The sequence below is a fragment of the Brassica napus genome, chromosome C5 (assembly GCF_020379485.1).
Source record: "Brassica napus cultivar Da-Ae chromosome C5, Da-Ae, whole genome shotgun sequence".
Taxonomy (NCBI): Eukaryota; Viridiplantae; Streptophyta; class Magnoliopsida; order Brassicales; family Brassicaceae; genus Brassica; species Brassica napus.
The window spans coordinates 36119104-36137373 of NC_063448.1; the positions used below are offsets into that span (position 1 = coordinate 36119104).

General features: G+C 36.5%; 4 protein-coding genes across 28 annotated transcripts; 3 read left to right on the forward strand and 1 right to left on the reverse strand.

Annotated features, from left to right (window-relative positions):
• The first annotated feature begins 418 nt into the window (after nucleotides 1–418).
• Nucleotides 419–2437, forward strand: LOC111213829 (protein ABCI7, chloroplastic). The gene is made up of 2 exons (XM_022715665.2): nucleotides 419–1382; nucleotides 1707–2437. Exons 1-2 carry the CDS (start codon nucleotides 495–497, stop codon nucleotides 2259–2261), a joined length of 1443 nt encoding a protein of 480 aa, XP_022571386.1. The 5' UTR covers nucleotides 419–494; the 3' UTR covers nucleotides 2262–2437.
• Nucleotides 2430–9935, forward strand: LOC111213830 (pre-mRNA-splicing factor ATP-dependent RNA helicase DEAH1). Its single transcript, XM_048758519.1, has 28 exons — nucleotides 2430–2655; nucleotides 2909–3010; nucleotides 3099–3229; nucleotides 3353–3550; nucleotides 3655–3723; nucleotides 3848–3934; nucleotides 4249–4282; nucleotides 4404–4458; nucleotides 4720–4779; nucleotides 4869–4940; nucleotides 5162–5225; nucleotides 5325–5407; nucleotides 5533–5600; nucleotides 5716–5770; nucleotides 5914–5971; nucleotides 6054–6122; nucleotides 6307–6375; nucleotides 6715–6804; nucleotides 7113–7199; nucleotides 7303–7418; nucleotides 7503–7569; nucleotides 7653–8693; nucleotides 8785–8847; nucleotides 8939–9062; nucleotides 9136–9236; nucleotides 9330–9392; nucleotides 9500–9572; nucleotides 9664–9935. The coding sequence occupies exons 2-28, from the start codon at nucleotides 2914–2916 to the stop codon at nucleotides 9708–9710; spliced, it is 3141 nt and encodes a 1046-aa protein (XP_048614476.1). The 5' UTR covers nucleotides 2430–2655; nucleotides 2909–2913; the 3' UTR covers nucleotides 9711–9935.
• A 2500-nt stretch (nucleotides 9936–12435) lies between these two features.
• On the forward strand, nucleotides 12436–13462 carry LOC125587646 (glycine cleavage system H protein 3, mitochondrial). The gene is made up of 4 exons (XM_048758520.1): nucleotides 12436–12701; nucleotides 12789–12877; nucleotides 12971–13141; nucleotides 13215–13462. The coding sequence occupies exons 1-4, from the start codon at nucleotides 12590–12592 to the stop codon at nucleotides 13341–13343; spliced, it is 501 nt and encodes a 166-aa protein (XP_048614477.1). The 5' UTR covers nucleotides 12436–12589; the 3' UTR covers nucleotides 13344–13462.
• Nucleotides 13426–18013, reverse strand: LOC125575115. Of its 25 annotated transcripts, none has more exons than XR_007323913.1 (7): nucleotides 17440–17970; nucleotides 17023–17238; nucleotides 16859–16920; nucleotides 16691–16770; nucleotides 16174–16599; nucleotides 14416–16098; nucleotides 13426–13881 (listed from the first exon to the last, which is right to left on the reverse strand). XR_007323913.1 is itself a non-coding variant. In XM_048758521.1 (2 exons), the coding sequence occupies exon 2, from the start codon at nucleotides 13885–13887 to the stop codon at nucleotides 13597–13599; it is 291 nt and encodes a 96-aa protein (XP_048614478.1). In that variant the 5' UTR covers nucleotides 13888–13917; nucleotides 14416–14476; the 3' UTR covers nucleotides 13426–13596. The 25 variants fall into 25 exon arrangements, 1 of the variants encoding a protein (XP_048614478.1); XR_007323908.1 differs by having other exon boundaries at nucleotides 16683–16770; nucleotides 17440–17968; XR_007323923.1 differs by having other exon boundaries at nucleotides 16191–16359; nucleotides 16448–16599; nucleotides 16683–17238; nucleotides 17440–17975.
• Nucleotides 18014–18270: the final 257 nt, after the last annotated feature.

An 18270-nucleotide genomic window follows, 5' to 3' on the forward strand; every position in this document is an offset into this window, starting at 1 on the left:
GGTACAAGTTCTTTTTGGAAATTTTGAATATTTCGAGTTCTATCATGTATTCATTTAGGTTCGGGTTTGGTTCGGATTATCCATAACCCGAAATGCCATAAAACAAGATCCATTCGGTATTTATGCCGGGTTCGGATCGGTTCGGATTCATTTTTATCGGATCGGGTTCGGTTCGGGTTTCCGGGTTCGGTTTATTTGGCCAGCCCTAGCGGTAATATCCAAGAATTCTGCCCTTTTTTTTCATCTGGATTATTGTAAACTATACAATCCAATTTCAATAATTATGTACACTGACAAAAAGGTGAAAAAGTCCCTCGAGTTCAGAAAAGGAAATAATATGAAACAAAACGAGAAATGGGCCGGTAAAACTTCAAACGGGTCTATAAAATAAGCCCAAATTAAACAATGATTGAAAAAATAGACACGAAACGAACAAAGAGAAACCATTCGTGAAGAAAAAGTGGTTGGATCGCTGCAAAAAGAGAGAAGAAGAGATGGCGACTGCTACCGTTCTCAGCCGCTTGTCACTGATACCGAACCTGTCCTCTATACCAAAATCGTTTTCAAACAAAAGAACAACTCCTACCGCTGTTTCTGTCCGAGCACAAGCCTCTTTCTCCGACCCATTCGTACTTCAGTTGGCTGAATCTCTCGAAGACTCTCTCTCACCTTCTCCTTCTTCTTCTTCTTCTTCTTCTTCTTTACCTCTCCAGAGAATCCGAGACTCTTCCGCTGAGTCCCTCTTATCTACTCCATGGCCATCCCGAAGAGACGAGCCTTTCCGATTCACCGACACATCCTTCATCCGTTACTCCCAAATCGAACCAGTCTCGACCCAGCAACGTAACTCGGAGATTCTAGACAATCTGACGGAAACCCACTTCCCAAACGCTGTGATTATCGACGGGTTCGTGTCCAATTTGACGATTGGCCCATCGGATTTGCCTGATGGGGTTTACTTCGGGAGCTTTTCGGGTCTACCGGACGAGCTCGTGAACCGGGTTTCCGAATTCATCGGAGATTTCGATTCCGGTGATCTGTTCTGGTCGATTAACGGCATGGGAGCCCCGGATTTGACTGTGATTTACGTTCCGGCTGGATGTAAAGTGGAGAATTCGATTCATCTGAGGTACTTTTCTGGTCAAACCGGTGACCGGGAATCGAAAAGGTTACCGGTATCGAATCCTAGGGTTTTTGTGCTGGTAGAGGAAGGAGGAGAGGTTGGTGTAGTTGAAGAGTTTGTGAGTAAAGACGAACAAGGGTTTTATTGGACCAATCCTGTTTTGGAAGTTGTTGTCTTGAAGAATGCCAAGGTTAAGCATTCTTACTTGCAGAAAGAGTCTACGGCTGCTGCTCATATCAAGTGGACTTTCGTCCGACAGGTTCTCTTCTTGTCTCTTTGGTGACAAACCAGCTTAGTTTCATTTGGTGATTTCAGTGGTATCTTTGCTCACCTTCTTGTTGCTGCTGGGTGAGAAAAGTAGCAATCTTTATGATTGAATTCATGCAGAGGATGAACAGTTTAGTTTAGTTTTAGCCTCTCATGCGAGTTTTGTTTCTCTCTTTCTTCTTTTACTTGGTAAAAAGTTTAGAGCTTAGTTAAAGTTTTTGGATGTTTGGGTATGGCTTTGAGTTCAAAACCCGAATGTTTTTATGCTGCATTGTTCAGGAGAGTGAATATTTCCATGTGGTTGATCTTTTCGTAGGAGGCAGAGAGTGAATATGAGCTTGTAGAAGTGAGTACCGGCGGGAGATTAGGGAGGCACAATGTTCATGTGCAGCAGCTTGGACCCGATACGCTCACGGAGTTAACAACGTTTCATATGTGTGTCAACGAGCAGACACTTGATCTCCATAGCAGAATTGTCTTAGACCATCCTCGAGGCTCTTCCCGACAGCTCCACAAGTGCATTGTTGCTCACTCCTCTGGCCAAGCTGTGTTTGATGGCAATGTCCGAGTTAACAAGTATGCTCAACAGACAGACGCGGGACAACTAACAAGAAGCCTTCTTTTGAAACCTCGAGCCACCGTGAACATAAAACCGAACCTTCAGATCATTGCAGACGATGTCAAGTGCTCACACGGAGCTGCCATCAGCGATCTTGAAGAAGACCAGCTCTTCTATTTCCAAGCTCGTGGGATCGACTTGGAGACTGCAAGAAGAGCTCTCATTTCCTCTTTTGGATCAGAGGTGATCGAGAAGTTTCCAAATCGGGAAATACGCGACGAAGCTAGGAATCACGTCAAGTCCTTGCTCTGAAAGACTGAAACGATCACCTCAAACCTATCGCGTGGTATTCACGCGTTATTCCTGCGATTCATATATGTGTTCATTACTATGTGAGGCCCATCTTTTTCGGTTTTGGCCCATTCAAGAGAAAACAACATACAGTTGGCGTCTATGTGAATTTAACAGCGTGCAGTGTTTTTTTTCAATATCGTAACATTACAATTTACAACCCTTAAAAACTGCATAAATAAACGATATTTGAGATTTAGGTAAAAACCACACGCTTTTTATTTAAAATCTGATAAAAACAACAAACACTTTGATATTTATGCCGCCTCCGTTTCCTCCATCTCTATAGCCTCCATCGTCTGACCGTATAATCACTTCAACAGATTCCGTCGTGTAATCTCGCGCCTATATCAAGGTACCATGCTTTATTTTTATTTTTTTGAATATATGTACCATGCTTTATATCTCTGTAAGCTTCGGTTTCTAACCTGGACGTTAGTTACGGAAATCTAGGGTTTGTAACTTATCACGCTAGCTCGATCGTTAGGATGAATCTTTGTTCTTATAAATCTAGAGATTGCTGTATCCGGTTGATTGATAAATTCAAGCTGAATAAATAAACTAAGATGTGGATTTTTTGATGTGAGTTTTGTTATGACCCAATGCAGTGAGAATGGCGAGCAATGATTTGAAGACATGGGTTTCGGATAAGCTGATGGTGCTACTTGGCTATTCTCAAATAACTCTTGTTAACTATGTCATTGTAAAGGGTAAATTTGATGCTTCCAGTTTATGGAGCTTATGAAGCACTTTTTTTTTTTGCTGCTATCTGATAATTTACAATTGGGGTTGTTGCAGCTAAACAATCAAAATCACCAGCTGAACTTGTTGGAGTGTTGATGGATAACGGATTTGCTTCTTCTGGTGATACTCGTTCCTTTGCGGAAGAGATTTTTGCTAGAGTTCCTCATCAAACTGCTTCTGTGAATGTGAGTTTTCTTTGAAGTAAAATGCGGTTTACTTTTTTTTTTTTCTGAGAGAAGTATGTATGGATGTAAGCAAAGGCAGTTTTGGTTGGTTTTCTTGATTTTTTTTATCTGCTCCTCTGTCAGCTTTACCAACAACGGGAAGCAGAGGCAGCAATGCTAGTGAGGAAGCAACAAACATATGCTCTTATAGATGATGACGATGATGATGAAGACGAAGTGGTTAAGGAGAAAAAACCTTCAGCTTCTGAATCTAAAAAGTCAGATAAGGGCAAGAAAAGGTTTAGAAAGAAAAGTGGGCAGTCAGATGACAGTGATGAAGAGGTGTAGTTTCTTTTCCCCATTGCCAAATTCCAGCCTTTTTTTCTTTCTTCATGGTAAGATTTAGCCTGGCGTCTCGTCTGATAAAGCTGTTAACAACATTGTAGGTGCCTGTTAGAGAGGACAGTAGACACGTTCGAAGAAAGGTTTCTGAAGATGAGGATGATGGTTCTGAGGTATATCTGATAATCCCCCTAGCCTTTTGCTTTAGAAAGGGAGTAACTAGGATATTTACTATAGATAGGAGTCGATAACACCTGTGCTAATATAGTTTACTTTGTTCTTGTACACTTGGCACAGTCAGAAGAGGAAAGAGTGCGTGACCAAAAGGAGAAAGAAGAACTCGAGCAGCATATAAGAGATCGTGATACTGCACGGACACGAAAGGTATGCCTCAAAATTGCATTCTTGGTATGATTTCTGTTTTCTGCTCCGAATAGGTCATGTAGTTGTAGCCGGCCAGGGACTAAGTGTTGTCGACAACTGTGTGCGAGTTCTTAATGAATGAGATTTCTTGTGATTCATAACAGGCAAATCTAGATTCATTTAAGGAAAATGAATTAAGCTATAAAATACACATTCATATGTTATATTATATCCCTGATAGAATGAGAAACATGTAGTTAGCATAGCTCACTTATCGGTGTACTCTGTTGATGTGAAATTCAGTGTCATGTTCTTTTCATTTGTTTAATGATCAGCTAACGGAGCAAAAGTTGTCAAAAAAAGAGCAAGGTACACTCTGTTATAATTTGTGCATTAACCTACATTTATATTTTTATTTTGCATTGCAATCTAGGCATAAGTCTTTTCAACTGACACTGTGTCTCATGTTGGATTTTTTATTTGAAAACAGAGGAGGCTCTTCGAAGAGCGAACGCTTTGGAGGAGGATGATTTAAACTCTTTAAGGTAATGAAACTTTTCTTTCTTATATGTGTTTTTATGATTGTTTTTTGACAAAGATAGAAGGTAATGAAGTATAGTTTCCAAGCTTAACCTGTGTCTCGTATGTTTAATCCTGCCACTATTAGTTACCAATTCTTGACTCTATCAACCATTAGCGTGTAATAACCATTGAAGTGTTTTCTGATGATACTGATAGAAATGATCTCTTTGAAGGCTATTTCGTGCTGTCCTTGCTATTGATATCATTTGTTGGTTCTAATGCAGGAAAGTTTCAAGACAAGAATATTTGAGGAAGAGGGAACAGAAGAAACTGGAAGAACTAAGGTACATAACATGTAAATGTTTGCATCTTTTTGTTCTTAGTATTGCGATCTTCCCGTTAATTGGTTTCTACTTTTCCTCCTTCTCCATAGGGATGAGATAGAAGATGAACAATATCTTTTCGCAGATGAAAAGCTCACAGAAACAGAGCTTCGTGAGTATAGGTAACTGCTACATCTTTCTTGCATCAGTGTTGTTGTTACCATTGCCAAAATCTGTCTGATGCAATGCGCTTGTTTTGACGAGGAAAATTGAAATTTCAGTTATGTGATTTATTCTTTTTTTTTTCTTGCAATTCTAAAAGCTATATGGTGGCATTCATATGTCACAAGGTATGTTTAGTTTTGGTTAGTTGAGCTTCGGTTGATATGTTTCTCTTTTATAGATACAAGAGAGAGCTTTATGATCTGGTGAAGAAAAGAACACAAGATGAAGATAACGTAGAGGAGGTAATGTTTGCATCTTGCTGGACTCTTCTTCCTCCTGGTTTTGTAAAATTTCTGTATATCTAACCCATACTCTTCTTACTCCTCCTTCTCGGAGTTCAGTATAGAATTCCAGATGCTTATGATGATCAAGAGGGGGGTGTTGATCAGGAGAAGAGATTTGCTGTTGCTGTGCAACGATACAAGTGAGTTGACAAAGAGCGCTTTGCTAGAGATAGAACACATTCTAATCTGCATGCGCTTGCCATATCTAACTTTAGTATTTTTCAAAACCCTTTTGAGCATTCTTAATCATCTTTTTTTTGTTTAGGGACCTGGATTCAAGGGAGAAGATGGATCCATTTGCAGAGCAAGAAGCTTGGGAGGACCATCAGATTGGTAATTCTGTTTTAAGTTTTAACTATATTTCAGTTGACCAGTCTTGTCTTTGCTGCCCACTGATTTAAGTGACACTGTTCTTTCTTATGCTGATTTAAATGTTATTTTTATGCAGGAAAAGCAAGACTAAAATTTGGCTCAAAGAACAAAAAAGCCTCAGACGATTATCAGTAAGACCTGTTACATATTTGTTGTTTTATTCTTACTCTGCTACGTTGTGGTTTGTTTGTTTCCTTTGAGGATACTCGTCGTTAGCTTTCTAATCATGGATTATTCCCATGATCTGTGGATTCTAAGTGTTTGCTTTTTGTAGGTTTGTGTTCGAGGACCAAATAAATTTTATAAAGGAATCTGTGATGGCTGGTGAAAATGTATTACCAATGAATATCTGTTAAACCTGATGAGACCTGGCATATGGGGACTTGTAGCTGACTTTTTGTTTTTGCCATGCAGTATGAAGATGGTATGCATCCTAAAGAGGCTCAAGATGCGGCTGAAAAAACAGCTTTAGAAGAACTTCAGGTGCTATACTTTTCTGTTTTTTCTTCTGATTGACTCTGTTTTCTCAAACTCAACCAACCAAATCTTCTTTTTAAGATGCAGTTCGGATAAGTTCAGATTGCTTGTTATCTTTGAATTAATATCCGTAGCAAAAAAAAAAAAAATTATCCTGACATGTTCTTGCATCTGTTTATTTGCGATTCAGGAGGTCAGAAAAAGCCTGCCAATTTACGGGTATCGTGAGCAGTTGCTTCAGGCCGTGGAAGAGCATCAGGTGATTCTAGCTCTCATGTCTTTGCCGTTGGTTTACATACTGCGACACTAGATTTTAAATGTAACATGTTTACAGTTTTTAAGACATCTAATAACAGTTTTTACGAGAAGCTCATTTTAACAGTCCCTATCGAAAGTGAAACAAGATCAATAGAGAACAAAACACTTATAAACTATAGCAAGCATCAAATTTCAGTGTCGTGTACAACGGAAAATGTGGATTGAAATTTTTGTTGTAAAATTGTGCATAACTTTTTTTAATATTTTGTTTTGTTATGGTTTCCTCTGCTACATGTAACTGAAATTTGAAACCTTCTTTCAACCTCTGTAAATTTTTTAGGTTCTTGTCATTGTGGGAGACACTGGTTCAGGAAAGACAACACAAATACCACAATATCTCCACGAAGCTGGTTACACAAAGCGAGGAAAGGTACAAACCTACTCCTTACCCGTAATTGTAGCATATAGTTAAACACTCATAGTTCCTTCAAAATGAACTGTTAATGTAAAATTCGTTAATAAAATAGCCTGTTAGTCCTTAGTTGACAGCTGTTAGCTTGTTGAGAATGAACTTACTTTGAAGTTGTTCGTTCCTTATAAAAGATCTAGTTTTGTTTATGAAGAAAGAGTAAGCCTTGTTTATGACCTTGTGGTTGAGTAGGTTCAAAAGTATAGAGCGGCTGGCAAAGTAGAACTTTCTCAAGTAAAGAACCATAATGATTTGCTATTATGTTTCAGGTTGGTTGTACACAGCCCCGAAGAGTTGCAGCTATGAGTGTTGCTGCCCGTGTGGCTCAAGAGATGGGTGTCAAACTTGGACATGAGGTATGCTTGCTTTTTCCCCCTTTGGCTGCCTGCTTGTAAGTTGATCGTTACACAACTGTCGGTTCAATCTTTGAATCTAAAATGTGGTTGGTGCTTGTCACAGGTTGGCTATTCCATTCGATTTGAGGATTGTACTTCAGATAAAACTGTTCTGAAGTATATGACTGATGGAATGCTTTTGCGTGAGCTGCTTGGGGAACCAGATCTGGCCAGCTACAGGTAATGGGCATTCTTTCTTTCACAATTCTAAAAATTACTTTTGAAAAATAAACGTTTTTGCTTACTGATTGCAAAACCTTTCAGTGTCGTTATTGTAGACGAGGCGCACGAAAGAACCTTGTCAACCGATATACTGTTTGGATTAGTTAAGGCAAGTGGATCTTCTTGCTTATGCAATCATGGTTAGATAGCTCCTTGAATAAATTCTGATTGGGCTATTCCTTTATGTGATAGGATATAGCGCGGTTTCGACCAGATTTGAAGTTGTTGATATCTAGTGCAACAATGGATGCCGAAAAGTTTTCTGATTATTTTGATACAGCGCCGATTTTTAGTTTCCCAGGGAGAAGGTATCCAGTTGAAATTAACTTTACAAGTGCACCTGAAGCTGATTACATGGACGCAGCAATAGTTACTGTGCTTACTATCCATGTGAGGGAGCCGCTTGGAGATATATTGGTCTTCTTAACTGGTCAAGAGGAAATTGAAACCGCAGAAGAAATCTTGAAGCAAAGGATAAGAGGTTTGGGTACAAAGATCCGTGAATTAATCATATGCCCGATTTACGCAAACCTTCCAAGCGAACTCCAAGCAAAGATATTTGAGCCAACTCCAGAAGGGGCACGTAAAGTAGTCCTAGCGACAAACATTGCTGAAACATCATTGACGATTGATGGTATAAAGTATGTTGTTGATCCTGGATTTAGCAAGATGAAATCATATAACCCGAGAACAGGGATGGAGTCTTTGCTGATTACTCCTATCTCCAAGGCTTCAGCAACTCAACGTGCTGGACGAGCTGGAAGAACAAGCGCAGGGAAGTGTTACCGTCTGTACACAGCGTTTAATTACAACAACGACTTGGAGGAAAACACGGTGCCAGAAGTACAGAGGACGAATCTTGCAAGTGTGGTACTTGCTTTAAAGAGTCTTGGAATTCATGATCTCATAAACTTTGATTTCATGGACCCTCCACCTGCTGAAGCACTTGTGAAGGCTTTAGAACTTCTCTTCGCTCTAGGTGCTCTAAATAAGCTCGGTGAATTGACTAAAGCCGGTAGAAGGATGGCAGAGTTTCCCCTTGATCCGATGTTATCGAAGATGATTGTTGTTTCGGACAAGTACAAGTGCTCAGATGAGATAATATCAATTGCTGCTATGTTGTCCGTTGGAGGGTCTATCTTCTACCGTCCCAAGGACAAACAGGTTCACGCTGACAATGCACGAATGAATTTTCACACTGGAAATATCGGTGATCATATTGCTTTGCTAAAGGTTCTGAACCTTCTCTTTCTCTCCTCTTTTCCTTCCTTCCTTCCTTCCATTATCTTTGTATGTTTATCGTTTTTGTTGTTGCTTTGTGAAGGTTTACAGCTCATGGAAGGAAACAAACTACTCCACACAGTGGTGCTATGAGAACTACATTCAGGTACCGTGCTGTCTCTCTATGATTATCATTGCATCGGATTACATGTGAATCCGTTTGAAATCTGTTTTGGGTTGCATGCATATATGTTCAGGTACGGAGCATGAAAAGAGCCAGAGATATCCGTGACCAGTTGGAAGGACTTCTCGAGAGAGTGGAAATAGAAATCAGCTCAAACATGAACGAATTGGATTCAGTTAGAAAGTCCATTGTAGCTGGTACTCTCACTTTCGTTTTTGTTGATTTTGAAATGTATTGTAATATACCTCTGCTAATGATCTCCTTGATCAGGCTTTTTCCCGCACACTGCGAAGCTGCAGAAGAATGGATCATATCGAACTGTGAAGCATCCCCAGACAGTGCACATACATCCCAATTCAGGCTTATCTCAGGTCAATTAATTCTCACTATATTTGAACCAAAAAAATATATGAGTACTGCTAGAATCTTGAATATTGATGAATTCTTCTCAATGCTTATTGTAGGTGTTGCCAAGATGGGTTGTATATCATGAACTAGTGCTCACCTCCAAGGAATATATGCGACAGGTAATTCTTATGTTTCATGATTGATAGGTTTAATCATATAATTGGATCTTTGTTTTGAATTGTTTCGGTTTCATTTGTTTGTATAATTAATACTCCCAAAATTGCAGGTAACGGAGTTGAAACCAGAGTGGTTGATTGAGTTAGCTCCTCACTACTACCAGCGCAAGGACGTTGAAGATGGTAAAAACCTTTTTATATTTCTCTGTAGTTGTTTGTAGAATTGAATCTTTCGATCTCTAACGACAAAACCCATGTTAAAATAAAATTTCAGATGCATCAAAGAAAATGCCCAAAGGAGCTGGTAAAGCTGCGATCTAAGAAGTCAAAGACTGGAAACAGATGTGGGTGTATAGAAAACTTTGGCAGATTGCTAGAAGAGCTTTCTTTACCACTACATTTAACTTCTTTTTGAATAATAACAATGTTTATGAATAGTCCAAATCAGTGACCACTTTCTTCACTAACTTTTTCTTGGCATCTCAAAACACGTGATACAATTCTCTACCTAATTTATCATATAAAGCAAACACTGGTCACTGGTCATCTACACTATTTTGCAGTTCATCGGGCTCTCTTTTTCATTCCCTATTTGCTGCTACTATACGAGTCTTATTTGCACTGACGCATAGAGGTATATTAAGATTCAGGAAATGCGTCGACGCATCACCTGATATGAAAAATCTGGGTCTTCTCTTTGAATCCCAATACTGGTATGGATAAGTAGTAATAGAGATGTCACACGGGCCAGCTTTGTCCACGTATCCCCTCTACTGAGGCCTCAAATCTTACAGTGCGGCTGGCCCGCCACTTGTTGGGGTCACTAAGACATAGGTATGATCGATTATATTCTTCAGACCCGATATATCTGATCTATTAAAACAGGAGTATAAAATTAGATTATCCCTTAATTTTTCAATTTATTTACGCTTTCATACCACTGATGTATTAGTTGAAGCTATATTTATGGATTCTTTGTTTAAATGGATTATTAATTGATTTATCCGAAATTAAATTTATACTTGCCAAACAAAAACAATCCAGATCACCCTTATATATATTTTTTCTTTTATAGTTATTCCATTGCTTAACAATCAATTATCTCTGTCATTTCTATAAAAAAAAAATTCACTGTATATAACAAAATTCAAAAGATCAACGTTCATACTTATATATTAGGTTTTCGTTAACTTCGTACCAACCAGACATATCCATGTCTCACATTTAATAATAAACAACTTAACAATTGCTATATAAAATACTTCCTTCATACTTTGACTATTTGTATACACCTTAATTATCATGATAAACAATGATTTTCACTAATCATCCAATGTCATACCTTACGGTCAATCAACGAAATATTTGAAATTATAATTTATACAATTCTTAAAAATATACATCTTCTTAGACCCTCATCCTCACATTTTGCAAACAAAAGTTTCACACGATAGCTACTTGCAATCAATATTAGTATGATTTAATGAATATCAATATACAATCCTCATCTTTTAATAATATAGATTTCCAAATATAATAAAAAAATATCTTTCAAAATAAACAACTACTATTTTAAAAAGCTGCTTTAAATTCTCATCTTTTTCCACATCGGTACATATCATGTAACTAACAGATTTGGAATCCAAAATATACGTAAACCAAATCTTTTAAATCCAGCAATATTACTTATTATTTTTGGTATTTATATTAGTTATTTCAACAATATATAAAATTGGTCAGCATAATATTTTTGGCCCTTTAACTTGGGGGTCAATCATCATTTATATCGATTATTTAATATACCCAAATCTAACCATAATTGACTCATAGATTTCGAAAAATAATTATGCTAACCAATTTTTATATATTGTTGAAATAACAAATATAAATATTTATTATTTATATTGATTATATTTTTTCTTAAAATTAAGACCATATCTAATTGGAAACTATTTAAATATAATTAATACTTTCAGTTTTTTTAAGCAAATCTTAATCCACATTTTTATATCTTACAATAGAAGTTGCATAAATAAAATATTCTTCAAAAAAATTATTTTGAGTCATATATCAATTTTGTAAACCATACTAACTCATACCTCTCTCTTTCTTCATATTTTAATTTCAAAAATTTGTTTTCTATATATCTTATGTAAATACATAACTCTCTTTATTTATATTTTTTAATTTATTTATTTGATACTAAATATCGGTAATACAACAGACTGTAAACACACACACTAAAATTACTCAATGTTATACGACTAACTATTGAAAATTCATCATTTATTATAAACTAAAAAATAAAATATATATATATATACCCGCACAGTTGCGCGGATGAAGGTTTAGTATTATATTAAATAGCCTACTAAGTTCCAGTAATAGTAAAATAGATAGGGGCGCATACGATTCATCGAATATTTAGGTTTTGAAAATATTTATTGATTCAATTCGTTTCATCCGAATAAATTATCTAATTTAATTTGTTCCATAGTTACATGTATATCTTGAAAATTTATATTTTCGATCAAATATCTGATTCAAATTGTGCAAATAAAATAAAAATAAATAAATAAAGAAAAAATAATCGAAAATAATATAAAATAATAATAGCTTTTGTTCAAAATAATATTTTATAAAAATAACAGTTATTTACCTTTTCAAACTTTGATAGCTAAATTAATCAATTTAATAAATAAAAATATTATAAAACCTATATAGCATATAATAATTATATAATATAGGTATATAATGGATAAGATCGAATCAACTATTCATTTCTAAAAAATTAGTATTTTTAGTTTTATTTATTTCTAATGCATATTGCATATTTTTATTTGTTTTGCTTCGTAAAGATATCGACTTTTCGATTCAGCTTAAACAAATAACAAATTAAATAAAAAATTACAGATATTTTGCTGTCCCTAGCAATAGACACCCAAACTTTTTTTTTTTTCATTTTAACACATTTCCCCTACACAATGACTAATTTCAAATCCTTCTTACTCGCAGAGAAGGTTTGAGTCGCACTTTTTCTTGTCAACGTTTGAGTTACACTTTTATCCACGCCAACATTAAGATGAGGCTTTCGTTTTCTGCCATACGTCCTAAAGATAGCATACAAAAGTTAATAAAAATCCACTAAGAGAGCTCTCTCTTTACCATTTTCCCACTTTCCTTTGAGAAAACAGAGCAAAATGGCACTGAGAATGTGGGCTTCCTCTACAGCAAACGCTCTTAAGCTCTCTTCTTCTACCTCCAAATCTCATCTCCTTCCTGCTTTCTCCATCTCCAGATGCTTCTCCTCAGGTAAGCTAAAACTATTATCATTTTTACACCACTTGTGTGTTGCATTGCTCTGTCTGAAAATTATTGGTGGTTGTTTTGGGTTTCAAGTGTTGGAAGGACTCAAGTATGCAAATTCACACGAGTGGGTGAAACATGATGGCTCAGTGGCTACCATTGGCATCACTGACCATGCCCAGGTAACAAAAACATAGCTTATCAGAACTAGTATAGATCAGTTTTATCAGTACTTGCCTGAAAAAAGAGAAACTACATATGTTGATGTTGCGCAGGACCATTTAGGAGAAGTTGTGTTTGTGGAACTGCCAGAAGAGAAAAGCTCAGTGAGCAAAGAAAAGAACTTTGGAGCTGTGGAGAGTGTGAAGGCCACAAGTGAGATTCTATCTCCAATCTCTGGTGAAGTCATTGAGGTTAACACAAAGCTAACCGATTCACCTGGTTTGGTAAGTTTTTTTTTTCAATTTGCAGTTAACTAAGTGTGGCGCGTACCAAAACTGATATGTTTGAGTTGCGTAGATCAACTCAAGCCCCTATGAAGATGGTTGGATGATAAAGGTGAAACCAAGCAACCCTGCAGAGTTGGAAACCTTGATGGGTCCAAAGGAATACACCAAGTTCTGCGAAGAGGAAGATGCTGCTCACTAGAGGGTTTCACCTGTCTATGTTTCGTACCCTATCTCTCTCAGCTTTGTATCTCTGTAATACTAATTTGGTTGAAAGATGATCATTCAAATAAGACTCAAGAGAGAGCTTTTAACTTTAAACAACACAAATAAGAAAAACTTTCATACAGTTCATGAAAGAAAACGTTAAGATATCACAATGGTCTACCTTTTAGACCAAACCAAAGTTGTACGCATGGAAAAGGAACAGACTTTGATCTGTACAGTTACTTATATCAGACACCGTTGGGCAAGGTCGGAGAAACATCAGGTGAGGGGGACGGTGACTCGTCGTAGGAGATGGAGATCAGCTCAGATCTGAGCTTTTCCGCGACTTCAGAGTTCGTTTTGGTGACTCCATTTGTGGTACTGACGACAGGTTTCACATCTGAGGGCGTTAGAGAGTCTTCAACCTCCTCTGGTGAAGTGTAGGAGATAGCAATGAGAGACTCACGAGCTTGTTCTTGAGAGATATCGTTACTGGGTTGTTCCATCAAACAATTAAATGCCTTTACAAGCTTCTGCATCGATGAACAAAACCCATCTTACATTTGTGTCTATATGAAAACACATGTCAATGTTACATAAACACAATTTCCATTACATGACAATTCAAAACGATTCCAAATCACAATGGTTCCCCAACAAAAAACATAATGACCATGTCAAAAAAAAAAACCATAATGACCAATTAAAATGAAGGAATTACATAAAATCTTAGAACAGAACACATGTTCAAATGTTAACAACCCAGAAACAACACCCTGAAACTCCGTTGACCAAGTCAAAATTAAACCCTCAGTATAGCCCAATTCTAATTCATTTTCGCTTTTTTTGTTCCTTGCGATTTTCTCGAGAAATAGGATCAAAACATATTAAACTTAACTAATTATCCAATTCAGTAACCAAATCACAATCAAATCGCGTTTTTTTCTGCCTCTGACCAAATTTGTTCTTTTTTCTCTCAAATTTTCCGCAGCAAAAGATAAATTAAAGAAAAAATGTGAGAAAAAAAAGAATCGATGAAGCGGAGGGAGAAGCGGAGGAGGACGCACCTCGTTGATTCGGACGGCAATTGCAAACGGAAAGTTCAGAGACAAAAGGTTGGATAATTGCGTTTGATTTTTATTTATTGGCCAAAAACGATTATAATATTCTTTGCCAGCTCATTTACACGTCAACAAACTATAGTTTACCATCGCTCTTTTATTAATTACTAGAGGTATTCCGGCGCGTACACCGGGTTTGAAAGTTTTTTTTTTAATTCAATTAGTTTCATTTTTCATCTCTAAGTTGTTAGTCCAATTGAGTTTGAATTATTAGGTCTGCCAATTAAGAATTAAGGGCTGTGAACTAATAATCGATTTTATGATACATGTTAGCAGATGTCATGTCATGTCAGAATTATAGGGTTTTAACGACCACCAAAAACACAGACTCGCTCCAATAAAAATAAATATAAATCCATATTTATATGGATTCATCTTATTTATCATTTCTTACTTTTTTTGCTTTGCAGATTATCCTTTTAGTGGAAAAGAAAATGTTAAATGGGTATGAAAAATTATTTAGTTAATTTATATACTGAACTATATTTAAAATAAAATATACAAATGATTTAAAAATTTAAGCCACTTATTTTAAATTGTAAAAATTTTAAAGTTAATTTTGGTAATTAATATTAATTTTAGTTCGTTATCGATAAATGATTTAAAAATTGTAACTAATTATTTTAATTATACCAAACTAACATCATTTACAAAATAGATGTAAATGCTAATATAATATTTTTTTTGAACTTAATATCATTTTTTTGTTGCAACAGGCTAATATCATTTTTTATACATGTCAAATATATGGTTCGAGTTTTCCGGATGTTCTTGCCGTGTCATTCTTACTCAGATAACTCTCTCTTTCTCCTTCCTCGTAGATGTGTAAACCATGCTTCTGTTTAAGGTTCGTATTCTTTGACTTTGGTGCAGCGAAGGATTGTGCAGTATATGGGTGCCCGAAATTTGTTGATAGTTGATTGAAAAGAGTTATTGACCAACTGAAACAAAGTTACTTTTGTCTGCATAGCTATAAAGTATTGAAAATTCTGGATGTTATGGGCCGATTTTCTTCATGTACTGACTGATTTTTCTAAGTATCAAATTAATTCTCGTAAAAACGGAACGGAATAATCAATATTCTGGTTAATGTTTGAGACTATTAGATTATGATTTCCTAGGAATCGGGAACGGTGTTTGAGAATATGATATTAATATTTTAAATGCAAAAAAGACTGATATGACTAAAGTGTTCTAAACAAAAAAAAATTGGAAATAAGTTACAATAAGAAAACTGGAAATAGTGTTTCAAAAAAAAAACTGGAAATAATAAAAGCAGAAACTTTGTAGTACTCAGACATAATAGTGTCTGGAAATCTTATTTAAAAACTAATGCATAGAAACGGCATCCTCTCTTGCAACCTAAGCACCCCTTGATCTCTTAACGTTTTTACTCATTATGTGTCTTCTCTGCAGAACACCAATCTTCCTCCACAGGTGCCCCCTCTCCTGTGCTGCTTCCGTCAACAGAGTTATCTCGTGGATCTGATGCGTCACCTCTTCCACCTTCAACATCACCATTACCAACACGATTACCATCATTCACAGTGTGCTATTAAGTCCAATACTGTGGGGTTTTTTTATTGCTCCAGCACCTGGCATATTATCTTCAGGGTTGTCATTCCCACCCTGTCAATGTATTTCATGATAACTATAACCAAAGAAATAAAATTTCATAGATCTATACATTTCTAAAGAACTCACATGAACCTCAAAATTACGTTGGGGAGGGCGCTGGTTGTGGTCAAGAATGCAAGAGACGGTGAAGCTCTGATGTTTTGCAGTGAAGTTGAAGTGAGGTAGGTTCAATTGGAAGGTTAAAGTACTCCCAATAATCTCCTCTAAGCATTGTGGAAGGTCACAATCATGTGGCTCTTGTACACCTGCGGCCTTCATAAGCGAAAGAATGTGAAAATATTAGTAACCGTTTCCTAAAAAATAAGAACGTGACTTATCTAATGATACCAACAGCGTTCACCTCATTGTAGGAAGCCCATGTGAATGATGTAAACCCACCCTGCAATTCCCGGTAGCACTTGGAGCAAGAAATGTAGAACCATCCATTTAATCTTCTTAACACCCCCATATTTTGTAGGGCGGGAGGTCAAGCCTTTTCCACTGCCTCATGTCCTATATAAGAACCGCTTTCAGTCAGTGGGTTAGACTATTAAGGTATTCTCTGTGTTGTTGAAAATAGTGGTCAAAATCATTACCTATTTACCTGTCAAGATAACTTGTACCTGCACCATTCTCATTATCAAAATAGAAATGAATTTCAGAGGTTGCATTCAGGAAGCCGACCTGAAACAAAACTTCAGTCAGTTAACATTTTAAGACCAGCTATATGGACTGGTTTTCTTCATTAAAAAACAATGTTTATACTACTAACTTTGCCCATGATGTCTGAAACAAACATTGCAAACATAAGTGTTAGGAGCATCTGCTAGTTATCTGCTTGAATGGAGGACATACGGTTAAAGTATGAGTTGAAAGTTGTTATACAAACCAGCCAAATCCACGTTAGTGTTAGCCAAAGCCATGAGTTGATCATACATTTGTAAACGAAACTTCTCTGTTGGATGGTTCACTGTCGGTTCCGTGACCTCGACAAAGCTCGTGTGGCCAGTGAAACATATAGAAACTGGTGCGTCGGAGACTTTGACGTGGCTGTTGCTTCCAGCGACATCAATACCACGAAACTCGTACATCCCTCGTTCCTTCAAGAGATTTCTGAAAGTATTAAGCGATAGAACCTTGAATCGAAATCGACTGAAAAAAAAACAGAGTAAATAAATTTTGGTTAGTAACTTAGTTTGAAGTTAAATCCAAAAACAGATATTGGGAATAAGATTGTTAATAGGTACTTTCTCGTTGACTGTTTGAGAAAGACATAATAAGTGGAAAGACATTTAAAATCATTAAATAAGTGGAAAGAGCTGATAAAAGAGGGTGGTGGTTCGCCGGAGTTACCTGCTCGTCAAGGAGAAGCATGTGGACATCCATGAGTTGGCAGCCTTTCTTAACATTTCTTGCTTCTCAGAATCTCTCGACTGTGTTTGAACAGTGTTTGGCTTTAAAATCGGGGAGAAGAGTAAATGATTCGCCATTGATGGATTTGATGCTTGACAGAGGAAGACCTTTGGGATTTCGTTTTGATAGTACTGTTCATCCTAGGCAACAAAGCCATTTATAGGTGAAGCTTCAGGAAAATACTTTGGAGGATGTTATGGTCGATTTAATTCGAGAGAGTGGGAGGAGTGGTGCAGAAAATCTTAATGCTTGGATAAATGTTTTCAAGTGATGATTAATGAAGATGTTACAACGACGACAGTTTTTGGTGGTGAGAAGTGAAGAACCACGACGTATAAAACTGAATAAACCCTAAATTATATGGGCTTTTTAGACAATAATCAAAAAGCCCACTGATTTAACCATAAAAACATGTAGCTCAAATAATTAAACAACTAACGTCGAGCATTGAAGCAGTTTTCGTAAGTCTCTAAGAAACCGCCACGTGTCACGAAATGCCCCACCCTCCCAGATGACGTGGCTGCAGGAGGTAAGAGAAAACTCTCCTTTATATATATAGATGACCATTTTATTACCAACGACAATAATCTTATATATTAAAACAGAAATCATAACCTTGATTCATGTGTGATTTTTTTATAAAATGGACCTAATGGACCTATTCCTAAAAAGTCATGTTACATTTAATCTCTAATCTTATCATTTAAATTTTGAGCCTACTAGAAATTTTTATTGGACTATCAATAATTGGATTTAAAGAATAGATGATCC

Excerpts from the sequence above, each read along its gene's own strand:
- LOC111213829 (XM_022715665.2), top strand. The coding sequence starts at position 495 with ATGGCGACTGCTACCGTTCTCAGCCGCTTGTCACTGATACCGAACCTG. Across the intron at positions 1,383-1,706 it reads AGTGGACTTTCGTCCGACAG|GAGGCAGAGAGTGAATATGA; the intron begins GTTCTCTTCTTG and ends ATCTTTTCGTAG.
- LOC111213830 (XM_048758519.1), top strand. The coding sequence starts at position 2,914 with ATGGCGAGCAATGATTTGAAGACATGGGTTTCGGATAAGCTGATGGTG. Across the intron at positions 5,226-5,324 it reads ATGAAGATAACGTAGAGGAG|TATAGAATTCCAGATGCTTA; the intron begins GTAATGTTTGCA and ends CTCGGAGTTCAG. Across the intron at positions 5,408-5,532 it reads GTTGCTGTGCAACGATACAA|GGACCTGGATTCAAGGGAGA; the intron begins GTGAGTTGACAA and ends TTTTTTGTTTAG.
- LOC125587646 (XM_048758520.1), top strand. The coding sequence starts at position 12,590 with ATGGCACTGAGAATGTGGGCTTCCTCTACAGCAAACGCTCTTAAGCTC. Across the intron at positions 12,878-12,970 it reads GCATCACTGACCATGCCCAG|GACCATTTAGGAGAAGTTGT; the intron begins GTAACAAAAACA and ends GATGTTGCGCAG. Across the intron at positions 13,142-13,214 it reads TAACCGATTCACCTGGTTTG|ATCAACTCAAGCCCCTATGA; the intron begins GTAAGTTTTTTT and ends TGAGTTGCGTAG.
- LOC125575115 (XM_048758521.1), bottom strand. The coding sequence starts at position 13,887 with ATGCAGAAGCTTGTAAAGGCATTTAATTGTTTGATGGAACAACCCAGT.